Source organism: Photinus pyralis, unplaced genomic scaffold, assembly GCF_008802855.1.
Source record: "Photinus pyralis isolate 1611_PpyrPB1 unplaced genomic scaffold, Ppyr1.3 Ppyr1.4_LG9, whole genome shotgun sequence".
Lineage (NCBI taxonomy): Eukaryota > Metazoa > Arthropoda > Insecta > Coleoptera > Lampyridae > Photinus > Photinus pyralis.
Genome location: NW_022170878.1, coordinates 13,789,241 through 13,804,980, shown reverse-complemented (window position 1 = coordinate 13,804,980; position 15,740 = coordinate 13,789,241). Strand labels below are relative to the sequence as shown.

Here is a 15,740-nt window from a genome sequence, read left to right as displayed (position 1 = left end):
CCAAAGCCACCACGTTCAAAAAACATTTTTTTACAAATTTCAATAAAGAATTGTGTGCAACTTATTAAGTTGCGTATGTTGGCCAATAAAATGCATTTCCTGCATGACATTGCCTTATCGCCTACTCTACCGGTAATCTGGACTGGGAGGAAAACAAGTGCTTTGGCAAACCATTTATTTTGGGCAAACTTTAACAAAAATGATTGGGCTATTTATTGATTAATTTTAGGCCAAACAGGCCGCATCAATTGCTTTACCAAAATATGGTATCCAAAGCCACCACGTTCAAAAAAACATTTTTTTACAAATTTCACTAAAGAATTGTGTGCAACCTATTAAGTTGCGTATGTTGGCTAATAAAATGCATTTCCTGCATGACATTGCCTTATCGCCTACTCTACCGGTACTCTGGACTGGGTGGAAAACAAAAGTGCTTTGGCAAACCATTTATTTTGCGCAAACTTTAACAAAAATGATTGGGCTATTTATTGATTAATTTTAGGCCAAACAGGCCGCATCAATTGCTTTACCAAAATATGGTACCCAAAGCCACCACGTTCAAAAAACATTTTTTTACAAATTTCACTAAAGAATTGTGTGCAACCTATTAAGTTGCGTATGTTGGCCAATAAAATGCATTTCCTGCATGACATTGCCTTATCGCCTACTCTACCGGTACTCTGGACTGGGAGGAAAACAAAAGTGCTTTGGCAAACCATTTATTTTGCGCAAACTTTAACAAAAATGATTGGGCTATTTATTGATTAATTTTAGGCCAAACAGGCCGCATCAATTGCTTTACCAAAATATGGTACCCAAAGCCCCCACGTTCAAAAAACATTTTTTTACAAATTTCACTAAAGAATTGTGTGCAACCTATTAAGTTGCGTATGTTGGCCAATAAAATGCATTTCCTGCATGACATTGCCTTATCATCTACCTACCGGTACTCTGGACTGGGAGGAAAACAAAAGTGCTTTGGCAAACCATTTATTTCGCGCAAACTTTAACAAAATTGATTGGGCTATTTATTGATTAATTTTAGGCCAAACAGGCCGCATCAATTGCTTTACCAAAATATGGTATCCAAAGCCCCCACGTTCAAAAAACATTTTTTTACAAATTTCACTAAAGAATTGTGTGCAACCTATTAAGTTGCGTATGTTGGCCAATAAAATGCATTTCCTGCATGACATTGCCTTATCGCCTACTCTACCGGTACTCTGGACTGGGAGGAAAACAAAAGCTTTGGCAAACCATTTATTTTGCGCAAACTTTAACAAAAACGATTGGGCTATTTATTGATTAATTTTAGGCCAAACAGGCCGCATCAATTGCTTTACCAAAATATGGTACCCAAAGCCACCACGTTCAAAAAACATTTTTTTACAAATTTCACTAAAGAATTGTGTGCAACCTATTAAGTTGCGTATGTTGGCCAATAAAATGCATTTCCTGCATGACATTGCCTTATCACCTACTCTACCGGTACTCTGGACTGGGAGGAAAACAAAAGTGCTTTGGCAAACCATTTATTTTGCGCAAACTTTAACAAAAATGATTGGGCTATTTATTGATTAATTTTAGGCCAAACAGGCCGCATCAATTGCTTTACCAAAATATGGTATCCAAAGCCACCACGTTCAAAAAACATTTTTTTACAAATTTCACTAAAGAATTGTGTGCAACCTATTAAGTTGCGTATGTTGGCCAATAAAATGCATTTCCTGCATGACATTGCCTTATCGCCTACTCTACCGGTACTCTGGACTGGGTGGAAAACAAAAGTGCTTTGGCAAACCATTTATTTGCGCAAACTTTAACAAAAATGATTGGGCTATTTATTGATTAATTTTAGGCCAAATAGGCCGCATCAATTGCTTTACCAAAATATGGTACCCAAAGCCCCCACGTTCAAAAAACATTTTTTTACAAATGTCACTAAAGAATTGTGTTGCAACCTATTAAGTTGCGTATGTTGACCAATAAATGCATTGCCAGCATAACACTGTTTTATCCCCTACACCACCTGTTAGGACCATTACACTGGAAGGGGAACAAAATTGCTTTGGTGAACCATTTATTTTGCGTAAACCTTAATAAAGATGATCGGCCCATTTATTAATTAATTTTAAGTGAAACAGGTCGCATCAATTGCTTTTCCAAAATAGGATACCCAAAAACAATTGTTAATTGCAACTTTTAGAGACACTACACGTTGAGCCTTTAAAATCGTTTCGGGTGCATTAAGGATTAAATTATAGACTATTAGTTTCGTAATATACTGTTTTTGACATCAATTCTATATAAAGTGCATCAACAACCGCATCTTTAGTAAAACTTTCTTTTGAATATAATATCGTATGCTAACGTTTTTAAAAATTACGTCTTATTGGTTTGAGATTTTTGAGTTTTTCAGGCAGGTTATGGATAACCACCGAAATTTTACAAATAAAACATTTTTCGGTATGGTGATTACTTATTGAAAAAAATGCAAATTTAAAAAAAATTATAAATAGTTTAACATATCAATTCAAAATTTCTCAAAAACTAAGAGACTCGCCAAAAACTGTGATTGACTTTTGAACATGGGTAGAACTTGTTACCCTCTCCTTTTTTTATGCGAGCACTAATTTCATACAATAGGCACTTTGCTTTATTGGAAATGAAAACACTAGTTTAGGGTAATTTACTATGAATTTAAAAAATCCTTAAATGTTAAACTGCAATGTCTCGTTTTGAAAATCAAAACGGCACAGAAGGAAGTAGAAAACCATTCGAATTATTTATTTACGTAATCATCTTAGTACCGTATAAAAAGAATACAGAATATGCAGGTCAGGAAAAGAAAAACTAAATAATTGCATGTCAGATGATAACGACCTTAAAAACGCAAGTTCAGTTATTTTAATACGTAATATAACTGACCTGATTAATATTTTAGACTTGGCAACGTGGTCGGGACTCGCATGTACGCTGAGAGTGCCAATTATATACAGCGGGCCTCGCATGTTCAATGGATATACCACAGGGCCTCGTATGTACATTGCACATTTGTATATCTGAATTTTCTAAAAACATTACCCCTCAAGGGCGGATGTTGTTAAGTATCATTGGGACACTCCAAAAACCAAAATTTATAATTTTACAAGTGGTCTTTATGGCGGGCCTCGGGTGGCCTGTTCGATATATCGGGCCTCGCTTTTATAGATACTTACGTATATACGTATATTAGTACCTACTGGAGTAAAAAGTATGAGCCGTGGAAAATGTATGGTATTGTCATTGTTTAAATACTTTTTTAAACAATGGTATTGTCTTATGAACTTCAAATTTTGTATTCGTTACTTTCTTTATTTTAACGCCAAAATCCACATACATTTTCAATAGATTGGCAATCATACAAACTTTAATCTTTTCAACTTTGTACTGTTCGTTCAAAAAAACAGTTTTATAAGTTTAATCATTAAAATACAATCAACAAAAGTTATCAGATTAGAGAGGTTTAGACATCTTTTCAAATCATACCCACGTAAATGAAAATAACAGTTGGAAACGAACTGTACTGTAAGTGTAAGTATTTAACGATCAATTTCGTTAGATTCATTGGTAGTAAGTAGGTACTTCACGTAATGTTTCATTCCTCGGACTGAAATTAGTACTTACTGCTTAAATTTGGACAAATGTATGATGACATGGCTTTATGAACTCGATTATTAAGTTATGTCGTATATTATGTTGCACCAAACTTGCTGCCCTTTTCAACAAAGGCGCCTACTTTGCTAGACACTGAGACGCTACCTAGACGCTAGAACCAGCGTGGGGAAAATCGATAGATTAGTTAAATACTGGGCCCTGACTGAGAAAAAAATGTTTCGATTCATACATATATAGAGAGATCGTTTTAAGAGAAGATTTTAGATTGGATTTTGAGGAATTTAAATAGCACCTATTGTCCCTACTGACCGATGGCACTACAAATTTGAGATTATTTCCCTGTAGCATCCTTCGGAAAAAGATATAATTTGCGTAAAAAGCGTTACCTAGTTCTCATTTATTTTGTGTTGTTCCCGAATTAGACGAAATTTTGTAACATATCTAGAATATTAGTAAAAAATGTACATTTTTTAAAGATATCTAATTTATAGGTAGGTACTTATTCGCTTACATGCGTCATTTTCCAGATAGGGTCAATACAATTCATGGAGTAATTACTGGGTTAAAAAAAATATATAACGTCTTATTAAAAACTGCGAAAAGTGAAATTATTGAGGATTAGCCGTTGTGACAATGATTTGCGTTTTCTAATCGATGTTTAATTATACCGGGTGGTGCCTAGCGCAACGCAGCATAGGTATTTCAATGGTAATTTCTTTATAGTCAATTACTAGGCTCTCCCCAAATTATTTTAGAGCAAAAGTATAAATAGGTTTTTTTTAGAGAAAAAAATACTGCATCTGTTCATACTTTTAGTTATAATTTTCCATTTTTCAAAACCGTAGAAATCGACAAAATAAAAAATTACATTTTTATAAATCAGTGATGCTTTGGAATGTTTTAACAAACTACAAGCGCGTCGCATCTAGCTATCGTTGCTTGACGTCGAACGATTTTCATATTTAATTCTGTTTCAACTAACCGACGCAATAAAAGGCATCTTAGGGTAATGTTTTTTTAGAGAATGATTGATGCCGCGAAAGAGACCTTAGGAATAATCAACCCAGTTGAAAAACTGAGCCGATTTCCACAAGTCACTATAAAGATCACTTTTAGTTGCACTTTAATCCAAAACGTAAACAAAGCAATTTCATGGAACCAAAATACGACCCAAACAAACGAAAGTTGCCTTAAATCGTGAAATGTGGAACTTTCCCATATTCCCGTGAGGTCCGAGCGTAAGGAACCCCCCCCCCCCCTCCGCCCCCTTTCCTTGAAACAAATTCAATGTTTCTTTTGTACATAAATCGTTAAGATTTTTGTGACTCCCGGTGCTGCGTTCTTGTTTAAAAACATTCAGCCCTAAGGGCACCCATATGACAATTTTTTATCAAAGACCATCAAACCTTCCTTTCTCTACCCCACAGACTTGCGGTGTTATGGTTCGTGGTCCTTTCTTAAACGTTATGGTGCTAAAACGATTAAATATTTTGGGGGAGAATGCAGAACGGGGGGTGTCTGGTCGAATACCTCCCCAGGAAATGAAAATTCAGTGTTCATTTTCCTACACCTATCGTACGTTAGAGGGGTTGGCTCAGACCCCCTGGTATTACATTCTCTCTAAAAATGTTCAGACCTAAGGACTCCCGTGATAGTGGCCCTCTAATCTTCCCGAAAAAAATGCTAAAACCAGGAAATGAAATATTAAGCGTTCCTGTTCCTATACAATTACCATACGATATGTATTTTGATGAGAAGATTTGTCTCTCGTTTGGGATAAAATTATTAATAAATAAATCTACGATCTCCCCAATATTTTTATGAATGGGAAGATCGTGGATTTATTACTTAATAATAATCATAAGATGTTTGTGCGCTGTGACCCCCAGTGCTACGTTCTTGAGGCTCTCCCTTAAAACGTGCTCCGTTAAAAAGTTGAATTTTCCTTTTGTAATTTGAGTATTTTGGGGGGGAATAAGCAGTCATGGTGCTTCCAGTAACTTAGAGCAAAAAGCTCGGTATCGTTGGCCTCGACTCGACCACAAAAACTTTCCTCAGTTTTTTGTGATACCTGACTAGCCGTTTGTCTACCTCCTAGTGTGCCCCCTGGTAACAATCTCAACGCTTCCAACGGAACTCTAATGAGATTTCCGAATGACAGTATGGCGAACCAAATCCAAGTCAGGGTAGAAGAGCTGACGCCGGGAGGACTGCCTGGCCAAGGGGGAACTTGGTCATTGGACAGCGAACTCTGGTTACCGAGCGCCTCTCAGTTTCAAGTAGCCTTTTGATGGTAAGGGGAATATATAGAATATATAAATTGTTTTTAATCTATGGCAAAACTAAATCTTTTTCGTTCCTAAAAAATTAGATATTCTTTATTTGCCTTTTAGTAAAAAAATCGCAAACAGTCTGACAATCTTCTGTCTCGGATAACAAAATCTTATAATATCAACTACTTAAGTATAACTATTAACAATAATTTAACGCCTTCCTTTTATGTCACATTGTTTTATAGCCATCAAAGAATGTTTAAAGATAGGAACCTATTATATTTTGTATGAAGAACAAAGCTATTATTTAGTGCTGTAAGTTGTGAAGGTTGTAATAAATTCCCCTTAAGCCTAAAAGTTCTGCGTGCGTGCCAATTTCTGCAACTCTTCCGTGATTAATCACGCAAATGACATCTGCATCTTGTATCGTTGTTAAACGGTGAGCGATTGTAATACAAGTACGTCCTTTTTTAGCATTATCTAGGGCTTCTTGGACAACTTTTTCACTTTCAGCGTCTAGTGCTGACGTTGCCTCGTCTAAGAGCAGTACTTTAGGGTTTCTAACCAAAGCTCTCGCAATTGCAACCCTTTGTTTCTGACCACCTGACAATTGTGTGCCTTTCTCTCCTAATTTTGTTTCATAGCCCTGGACACGATTTTGTATAATGACTTCTAGAATTTTAACGAAATTTCACTTACCAAAGGCAATGACGCAATAAACGTATGAATGTTTGCTTTTTTGGCAGCGTCAATAATTTCCTCTCGTGTTACTTCGCGTTCATTGTCTCCATAGGCAATATTCTCTGCAATTGTTCTACTGAAGAGGTTGGGCTCTTGTGATACAACACCCAAATGTGACCTTAACGTGGAAAGCTGCATTGTATTAATATGTTTTCCATCAACGGACACGGAACCGGACGTTGGATCATAAAATCGTACCAATTGTTGTATAATAGTTGATTTACCACATCCACTCGGTCCGACCAAGGCCACCACTTTTCCTTGTGGGATAGTCAAATTTAACCCTCTTAATACCGGAATAGTTGGTCGAGACGGATATGAAAAGTATACCTTTTCGTAGGCAATATTTCCACTATCCTGAAAGTTATGATACAATTACTTTGATGCCAACATATATGATGTAGGTATCTACCCATCCGCCATTATTTTTCTGAGAACCATCACGTATGAGAGGAATTCTACTAAACAATTCAAAAATACGAGAAGCCGCTATTAAGCCTTTTTGAAAATTTGGCGTGAATGCTAAAGCATTTCCCAGTGACCATGAACTAGTAATGATGCTCTCAGAAACACTGAAAAACAATTTCAACCGTTTTACGATTACATTTATCTACATACATAAATACTTTAGCATATTCGAGTCCTTCATTTTTAATAAGCGTGGCTCCAAAATAAAGAGAAGCTGCGTACGCATAAAACATCAAACTTCTTGATAAACCATAAACTAATCCTCTAAAGTGAGTATTACGTTGGGCCATTCGTTGGTAAGGGACTATTTCAGCCATATAACGAATGTGGAAACTCTGTTCACTTCCCAAGGAGGCGAGAGTACGTATACCGTTAATTCCTTCGACGGCAATTTTGGTGGAATTTTGTAAAGATTTGTAATGTCCTTGGCTTTCCTTCGCGATAATCTTTTGCTCTAAGTAAAAGGCCATAACAATTAGGGGCGAAAAACACAACGCTACAAAAGTAATTCTCCACTCATAATAAAAAGACGTACTAAGAGCTATAACTACAGTGGAAAGGGAATTCAGGATCGTTCCAATTCTTTGGCCGGTAGCCTAAAATAAAAGTTGCATTGACAATTCAAAGATGCATATTTGCCTACTCCTTGAACGCTTGCCGCTTCTCCAGATAAACGTGCGCACAACGAACCAACACCATGCTCTTTATTGTCAAAATAGCCCATTTCTTGCGAAAGAAACGACTTAAACATTTGACTGCGGAGGCGCATTGTTAGTTTTTCCCCAGCAATTCCGAACATATACGTCTGAAGAAGAGATAACAACATACAAACTTGGTAAGATAAATACCTACATGGACCAGTGTTGCGATACCAGTAACGATTCCTATGATTAAGAAAAATATAGCAAATTTTTTTGTTTCACTGATAATATAATCGTCATCGTGGGAAGCTAACACTCCCATTACATCTCCAAATACGATTGCGTACACTGGCATACCCGCTCCAGTTACTATTGATCCTACGCACCCAAGCAGAATAACCCACCACTCAGGGGAGTTATATTTCATTATCGCCCACAATGATGACGTACTTGATCCGCTTTTCGATTCTTCAAGTATCTAAGACGTGAAATATTTAAACAAATAAACGTGCGTACCGACCAGATCGCTTACTTCTTTGACATTAGAAATAATGGAGTTGCTTCTCATATTTGCACCATCCAAACTTGTCTGGCGCACTATTCCTATTTTCTCTTCCGTTTCTGTCTTGGTAAATGCATCTTCATCTGTGTCTGATTGTGATATTTGCGCTGTTACTAGTTCGAAGTAAGCGCCCTCTTTATGCATAAGTTCATCGTGGGTACCCTGTTCTACAACTTTTCCGGTGCCTATGACGACAATACGATCGGCCTTTCTAACCGTAGACAATCTGTGCGCCACAATGACGGTTGTACATTCATTGCTGGCCTGTATTAAATTAATCCTAAACAAAGGTAGGTGTTCAACAACATCTTACCGCGTCAAGTGCAGCTTGAACGACCGCTTCACTATTTGTATCTAAAGCAGAAGTGGCTTCATCCAAAAGCAGAATTGACGGTTCGCGCACGAGAGCTCGCGCTATAGCTATTCTTTGTTTTTGACCACCCGATAACTGGGCACCTCTTTCGCCAACAAGCGTGTTGTAACCTTGAGGAAGTAAGCTTATAAAAGAATGAGCATTTGCCTTCGTGGCGGCTCGTTTAATATCATCTTCACTTGCATCATCCGCACCAAGTTTTATGTTTTCGGCTATCGTCATTTCAAACAATACCGGCTCTTGACCCACAACTCCAATATGAGATCGCATCCAAGCGAGATCCAAATCGGCCACGTTATGATCGTCAATAAAAACCTAAAAGCAGTGCGTAAAATCGCAAAATTGAGAAAATGCAAACGCACATTTCCAGACGAGGGGTCGTAATAGCGTTGTATTAATTGTATGCATGTTGACTTTCCACATCCGGAACTACCTACTAGGGCAACAGTTTCGCCAGGATTTATTGTTAATTCGATTCCTTGCAAAATCTACATTAATAAATTAAAATGTTTCTAACATTTACATATATGTATACCTACTTTTAAATCTGGCCTGGAGGGGTAAGTAAAATGTACGCTACGGAATGTAATCTTGCCCTCCATTTTTTTGAACTTCATACCGTTCCCTTTTGAAGCATTTATTGACGGTTCACTGGCTATAACACCAAAAATTTTTGCGGCAGCACCTTTTGCGATCCCAAAAGTTTCTATAAATGGCGAAGCCATTCCAAAAAACCACGTACCTGTTAAAACGCTAAAGAAAATCTAGAAAAACCATCAAAGCACAGCCCATTTCAAAGGTCCTTACCGCCACCATATTCCCGGCATCATACACAACGTCCTCAATCGGTAGAGATCGTTCTCGTATAATAAGTTTTACACCATACCAAAAGCCTAACGAGTAACTGCCATACGCAAAAAACCACATGACAGCATTACTTATACCGTTGAAGAACAACCGTTTGATGTTGTTTTTACACGCAAATGAAAGTAATTCATCATATCTTTCTTCTTCCTTTTTCTGTCCACCAAAAGCAACAACTGTTCGTATTGAGCTAAGAGTTTCTTCGGCAATAGCGCCTGCTTCTCCGTAAGCGTCCATTTCTTGTTTCGCCAGTTTTGAGGAGATCTAGAGATATGACCGATTTTGGACGATTTATTATCGGAAAAATTAATATTTACCCAAGAAATGAAGCCCATCGATATGGTGGTAACAGGAAGTGACACCATACATATTAAAGCTAATTCCCATCCCAAAATTAAGCCCTGTATAATACTCGTCACAAAAATGACCTCATAATACAGAAATATGGAAACCTTCTCCCCGATACCCTCTTCTAACTTCTTCAAGTCGCTAAAAACGAAACTCATTTAAAGAAGGAGATCGATTTACTAGACCTACTCCGCAATGCGGCTTGCAAAATCTCCTGTCTGGTGAACGTCATACCAACCAACGTCTTGGTTTAACACTTTGTGTAAAAACAGATCACGTATTCGATAAGTCTAAAATACATCTTCTTTCACACTGTTCTTATTGTAGATATGATTTACCTACCTGTTTTAAGGCGCTATAGTTAAATAGTACCGTTGCAATATACGTAGCGACCATAATCAAAGCACCCAGCGAGCATCCAAAGATGACAAAGGCAATTAACCCATTCTCTAACTCCTCCTCGGCCTGTTGAATGAGAGTTGCATTTGTTTCGTTTAAAGTTGAAACGTACGTCACTATTACGTTGGTTGCGTCTCCAAATGTAATTGAAAGTAAGCTATTGGCAACAGCACCCAATGTGCAAATGATTGACCCTAAAACTATGAAAAATTTGTCCATGTGCGAGGCATATTTGTACTAAAAATACACTGGTCAAATTAAATTTCACGAGGGAAGGCTGACCGTTACCAGTTCTAGAAAGGAAACAGGTGGGTAGTCCTCTTTAGGTTTAGCTTCTAATATTGGTTCTGTTGTTTCCCTAAAAAAAATGCTATTAAAATCGTCAGTGGCGGTTTTAGCATAGTCGTAGTATACTATGCGATCAAAAAAGAGTTGCTGTCGAGTCTTTTGCGAAATGCGAGTGAACGGGACGTCGGAAGTGGGTACCCACAAAGGGAATGGTAACCCCCGACGAAATCTTATTGATGACCGACAAAAGGAATGCGGGTAATCTTCGACAAGATCTTATTGATGGTGGAGTCAAAACTGGCTAATAGAATACTAATCTGCCACACAAAAATGCGCTGAAGTCCCTTCGATTTCACACGAGGACTTTGCTAATTTTTAAATTCTTGCCAGCACGAGAGTTAGTGAAATGCTTCTAGGATTGCGGAAATTAGACTTACAAATAACTTATAAGGGAACTAAAACGCATGCTCATGCCAAATTAATATACCTACGTCCTACGTTCCGTTTTTCTTTGAATCGGTTTATTTTACAAATTACAGGTATTTGGCAATTAATAGTATATTAAGTATGGAGAACGGTAAGGGATTTTTACCGTTCGAAGACAATTGTTTGGAGGAGGAGCGAAGCGACGACTCCAATTATTGTCTGAGAACGGTAACCCTTAACGTTCGACGTGCTTATATTTTATAACATTTTTTGCGCGATCGAAATTAAATTTATGCAACCAATATAAATATGCACTAAGAAATTAACGAGCAGAATAAATCGAAATGATCGAAGTGGTATGGTGTATATCACTAGGTAACCAGTTTATTTGTCAAAATTGAAGTTAATAATTTCATAAAAATGTGCATGTGTCTGATGTAGTTTACTAGCTTTGAACTTCCTTTATGACTTTATGAGCGTCTTGCTATAGGAAACAACAGCACAAATTGTACGTTTAATGTACCTAACAATAATTAAAGATTAAATGTAATGTAAGACTGTTGATTTTTAAAAAGGCGTCGGTAAGTATTTTTGCTGTTCTGTTTTTAGATCGGTAAGTAATTTTGACGTCGTCGTAATCATAGCAACTGGTAAATTCTACCTACTGTCATGGAAACACCCATGGTAAATAGTCAGAAATGACCGATCGCGCAAAAACGCTATTTTACTTAACGACATCCTTGCCAGCGAGGCGTGACCGTAAAAAACTTGGAAGATAATTCAAGTTTTTTTTGTGCCCTTACTTATACTAAAAATACCTACCTACCCGACAAACGTAATTAATTTAAATAAGTGTTGGCAAATGAAATCCATCATTTTAAAATATTGTCAGGTTAAAATAATTACACCTGAAAATCAAAATCAAGGTCATGGCCATCGCATTTTTAGGTATCCCGATCATACTATTACTCAACATTGCGTAAATTGCATAAGTAAACTATCGATTTAGTTTCGGCAAAAACTCACCTATACGGCAGTTTCGTGTACCCATAATCATTATATTCCATTTTTTTTAAATATTTTATTCAACGTGTGTTTGTTGTTACGTACTACGTAGACATAATATTTATGTCACCGGCATTCGCGAATTAACGAAGAGAACGCGCATTCAGAAAGGAACATGAATGAAAACTAACCGAAACAGCGTTCTAAATTTGAGTCTACCGCAGAAAATCTATCCTTTTTTACTCAATTGTTAAGTATATAAAAATTTGTTCGATATGAAAAGAATTCTGGTTTTTAGTAACAATTTAACTACCATCATACAGCCTTTCCTGCATACCAATAATTTATTCGTAGTAGGACATTCGTATGCTATCAAATTTTGAGAAACGATTGCAATTAATCTTTCTGAATTCATCCAAGTTCTTGTATCACAGCGAATGATTTCCTTACATCATTAACGTGTAGGTAGCACCTTTTATATTGTAGCGAATTTGCCACCAAGTCGTTCAAGGATTAGTCATGGCATCGGCCGATAGGGAATGACAGCGGATGTGACTCTTCTGTTCGTGAAATATGACATGTTGATTCGAGACTTCTCTAGAAGCTTTTTGTTTGCTATATAGGCAGTATATGTATACATTGGATGGTGAATGGAATTTCAGTCTTAACGTGGACACCGAAGTTATAACAAGTGAAATCCGCCGTGATCAATAACTAATTTTGTATAAATAAATCACGTAATTAAATTTACGTCATACATAAGACGTATATAGACAAAAGAACATTGGGAGACGCGACCCTACGGGGTCATTGGATTTGACCCATTTTCAATAGGCTTAGGTACTACATGTCAACTGTGCAGTTTGAACCAAATCGACCAAGCGTTTGACAGTTATTGTGTTCACGGGCGGACAGACGGACACCATCGACTCCCCTATAAAGCTTGCATCGCTATTTGCTCTGCCGCTTAATAAAGTGTTTAAATAACGGCTTTAGCATTTCACAAGTTTATATCCAGATTCCAGAACTATGCACAGTTGCACACCATCAGTGCATCAGTTATGCGAAATTACAAAAGTGGTGTACTCGTGTTCAATGTAACTTTTACAATACCTATACTATTGATTTTCAGATTCCTTGTTCAATGTTTAGAAAAGTGGTATTTTGGACGAAGTGATTTTAATTTATTGCGCAATACTTAAAGACTAGAATATTTCAATTTGTGTTGTGCAACGTTTTAAAAACACTTACTGTAAATAAATTCCAACTTGAAGTGCACTTAAACCTGAAGCTTTTGAACATGTACTTATTCTACTCATATTACGTCGGTTCAATGTTACATTTACTTGGGTACGTATTTTGTGGTGCTAGTAATTAACTGAAATGCCATCCTTATCACATTGTCGATAAGATTTTTCAAGTATATATCCCTACTACCATTGTTTAATTATTTAAATAAACAGTAGGTATGCTACTACGAGCAAATCTAATTGATGAGTCATACTCGACCGATTTTTATGAAATTTTTGTTTATATTTGGCATGCGGTAACGTATATTTCATACTCGCTAGGTAATTATATAGTTTGGCGGGTGTGTGTGAGGTGAGGCGGCGTAGCCGCTGAAATAGATAGTATACTCTATCCAAAAAACGCGATTTCCCAAAGGCGGTACGGAGTCCGCGAGGTCTGCTACTTCTTTTTATATCGATGAGCAAGTAGTAAGGCTTTTCATTTCAGAGAACATGACGTAATCTAAAAACACTCGTGCCATACCGTTTTTAACAACCACGATCTCCGACTAATCAAAACGACGTTGTACTTCTGGTACACTACGAGCATTTTAAATGTGTGAACGGTTCGATACTTGGTAATGTACTTCGCGCTGTAATGATAATTTATTAAAATTTCTTGTTAAATCAAAGGGATGCAGAACGAAACAGGCTTTAATTTGGTACAAGTCCCATTAAAAAACCCAATGGTTATTTTTTTTATTAAGCTTCAAACTCGAGGGCACAGACTTTTTGCGTCGGCAGTATAGTCATTTTGTGAAACTGTGGCAGTCTACGTAGGGAAAGAGAAAGCACCCCACCCGTCAAATTGTCAGCGTTTCACTATGAGTAGGCGCTGTGAAATGACTGATTGCACTAAAAGACTACGACATTCATATTTCAAAAATTTGTAAGTGTAACATACAGCCAAAATCCAAACGTTCTACTTATGCCAATCCTGAATGTAATTGAGCTGCTTCTGGTCCATTAAAAGTTTACTAATATCACAGACAAAATTAATCTGTGCTAATATAAAGCGACTAAATCCTCGACTAAATCATATTAATTAAAAAGGAAGCATATTGTTATGTTATACTATAATGCCTACTCACTCTTCGTTTAATTTCCTAAATTTTCCAAACTCAAATTTGTCAATCGTGTCGTTTATAATGTCCGGCGTAATGATTAATTTTCTTCTCATATTGACGATAAACACAAACACCCGAAAATCTGTAGACTAAAATGAGTTAAAAATGATTTCGGTTTTCGTATTGACGCGTTAACCATTTGTCAACAGTTTTTAGTCGTACATTATTGATGTCACTTAATAATAATTTACAAGGAAATAAACTTTAATAACAGTAATGAACTTCAATTGAAATGAATCGATTTTAAGTAGCTTATATAGATATTTTACATCAAATCAATTTATTGGCCTTGACATTTTTGCAGATCTATTTTTTCTATCTTTGTCTTGTGTTGATTTTATTCCTTGATTATGCAAAAAAAGACCAACAAAGTCTACTGTGATGGTTTACAACAAAAACATTAAGAGGTTCAAGGTTGTTCGTACAATACAAGATATATAATATATACTTCTACATAAAAGAAAGAAGATTACCTAATTTAGCAAAATTTGCCTTTGTATTGCAAGCAAGACAGATCAATTATTATCAGAATTTGCGTAAATAAGACCCATATATGACATGCCCAATACGGACCAGTTTTTTAAAAATGTCTATACGTATAATGTGTCCAAGTCCACGCTTCATAAAAACTATGTGTCTTAAAAAATGTTAAGACTTAAGAGTCCGATTGTACTATCAGAAAGTTGATATTGGATTTCCGCCATTTTTTAATATTGTTTCAATATTATAATATAATATATAATAAACAAACAATACCACGACGAAAGTATTAAATCGACTATGGACGGTTACCTTGTTTCAGGTAAATTTCAAACAAACATTCAGGTAATTACTTTACTACGAGTAGAACTTTCTCTAACTACTAGCACGTTGAATTAAAAAGAGAGAGATACACGGTCATAATTAAGAATTGAGTTTAAACTTTCGAATAAATTCGAAAAATACTTAGGGGAAGGTACCCTAAAATGGCATACTTTTTTTAACTGGGCTTAGTTTTGAAAAAATATGAAAATACATTGGTATATGGAACGTAAACTTTATTATTAGTACTATATTTACTGATTGGATTTATTGCCGAATCTTTGATAAAATAATGAGAAATGTAACTGAAAATCAACTAATTGGTAAAGTATTGGCGGTAAATTTAGAAAAATAAGAACTATTCGGTATCTCCTTACCTTTGCTTCATTATTCTGTACCGCCTGGGCTTATTTCAACTTACTGATCGTAAGTCAATGTGAAGGTTACCTGGTTACCTACACGTAGAATGAATGTTATG

General features: G+C 36.3%; 1 protein-coding gene across 5 annotated transcripts; it reads right to left on the bottom strand.

Moving 5' to 3' along the window:
* Positions 1-6,014: 6,014 nt before the first annotated feature.
* LOC116180984 (ATP-dependent translocase ABCB1-like) lies at positions 6,015-15,724 on the bottom strand. Of its 5 annotated transcripts, XM_031501188.1 has the most exons (17): positions 14,426-14,607; positions 10,615-10,684; positions 10,270-10,563; positions 10,117-10,217; positions 9,897-10,068; positions 9,523-9,843; positions 9,255-9,479; positions 9,078-9,203; positions 8,656-9,030; positions 8,313-8,606; positions 7,992-8,258; positions 7,783-7,944; positions 7,675-7,735; positions 7,290-7,593; positions 7,084-7,243; positions 6,630-7,028; positions 6,015-6,576 (listed from the first exon to the last, which is right to left on the bottom strand). In XM_031501188.1, the coding sequence occupies exons 1-17, from the start codon at positions 14,512-14,514 to the stop codon at positions 6,238-6,240; spliced, it is 3,759 nt and encodes a 1,252-aa protein (XP_031357048.1). In that variant the 5' UTR covers positions 14,515-14,607; the 3' UTR covers positions 6,015-6,237. The 5 variants fall into 5 exon arrangements, with proteins under 5 accessions (XP_031357048.1, XP_031357047.1, XP_031357044.1 ...); XM_031501187.1 differs by lacking the exon at positions 14,426-14,607 and adding an exon at positions 15,640-15,724 and having other exon boundaries at positions 7,290-7,735; XM_031501184.1 differs by having other exon boundaries at positions 7,290-7,735; positions 14,426-14,606.
* Positions 15,725-15,740: the final 16 nt, after the last annotated feature.

Coding starts and splice junctions, on each gene's coding strand:
- LOC116180984 (XM_031501184.1), bottom strand. CDS start 14,514: ATGAGAAGAAAATTAATCATTACGCCGGACATTATAAACGACACGATT. Junction 9,204..9,254: donor CCTCCAGGCCAGATTTAAAA/GTAGGTATACAT, acceptor TTATTAATGTAG/ATTTTGCAAGGAATCGAATT. Junction 7,945..7,991: donor GTATCGCAACACTGGTCCAT/GTAGGTATTTAT, acceptor TCTCTTCTTCAG/ACGTATATGTTCGGAATTGC.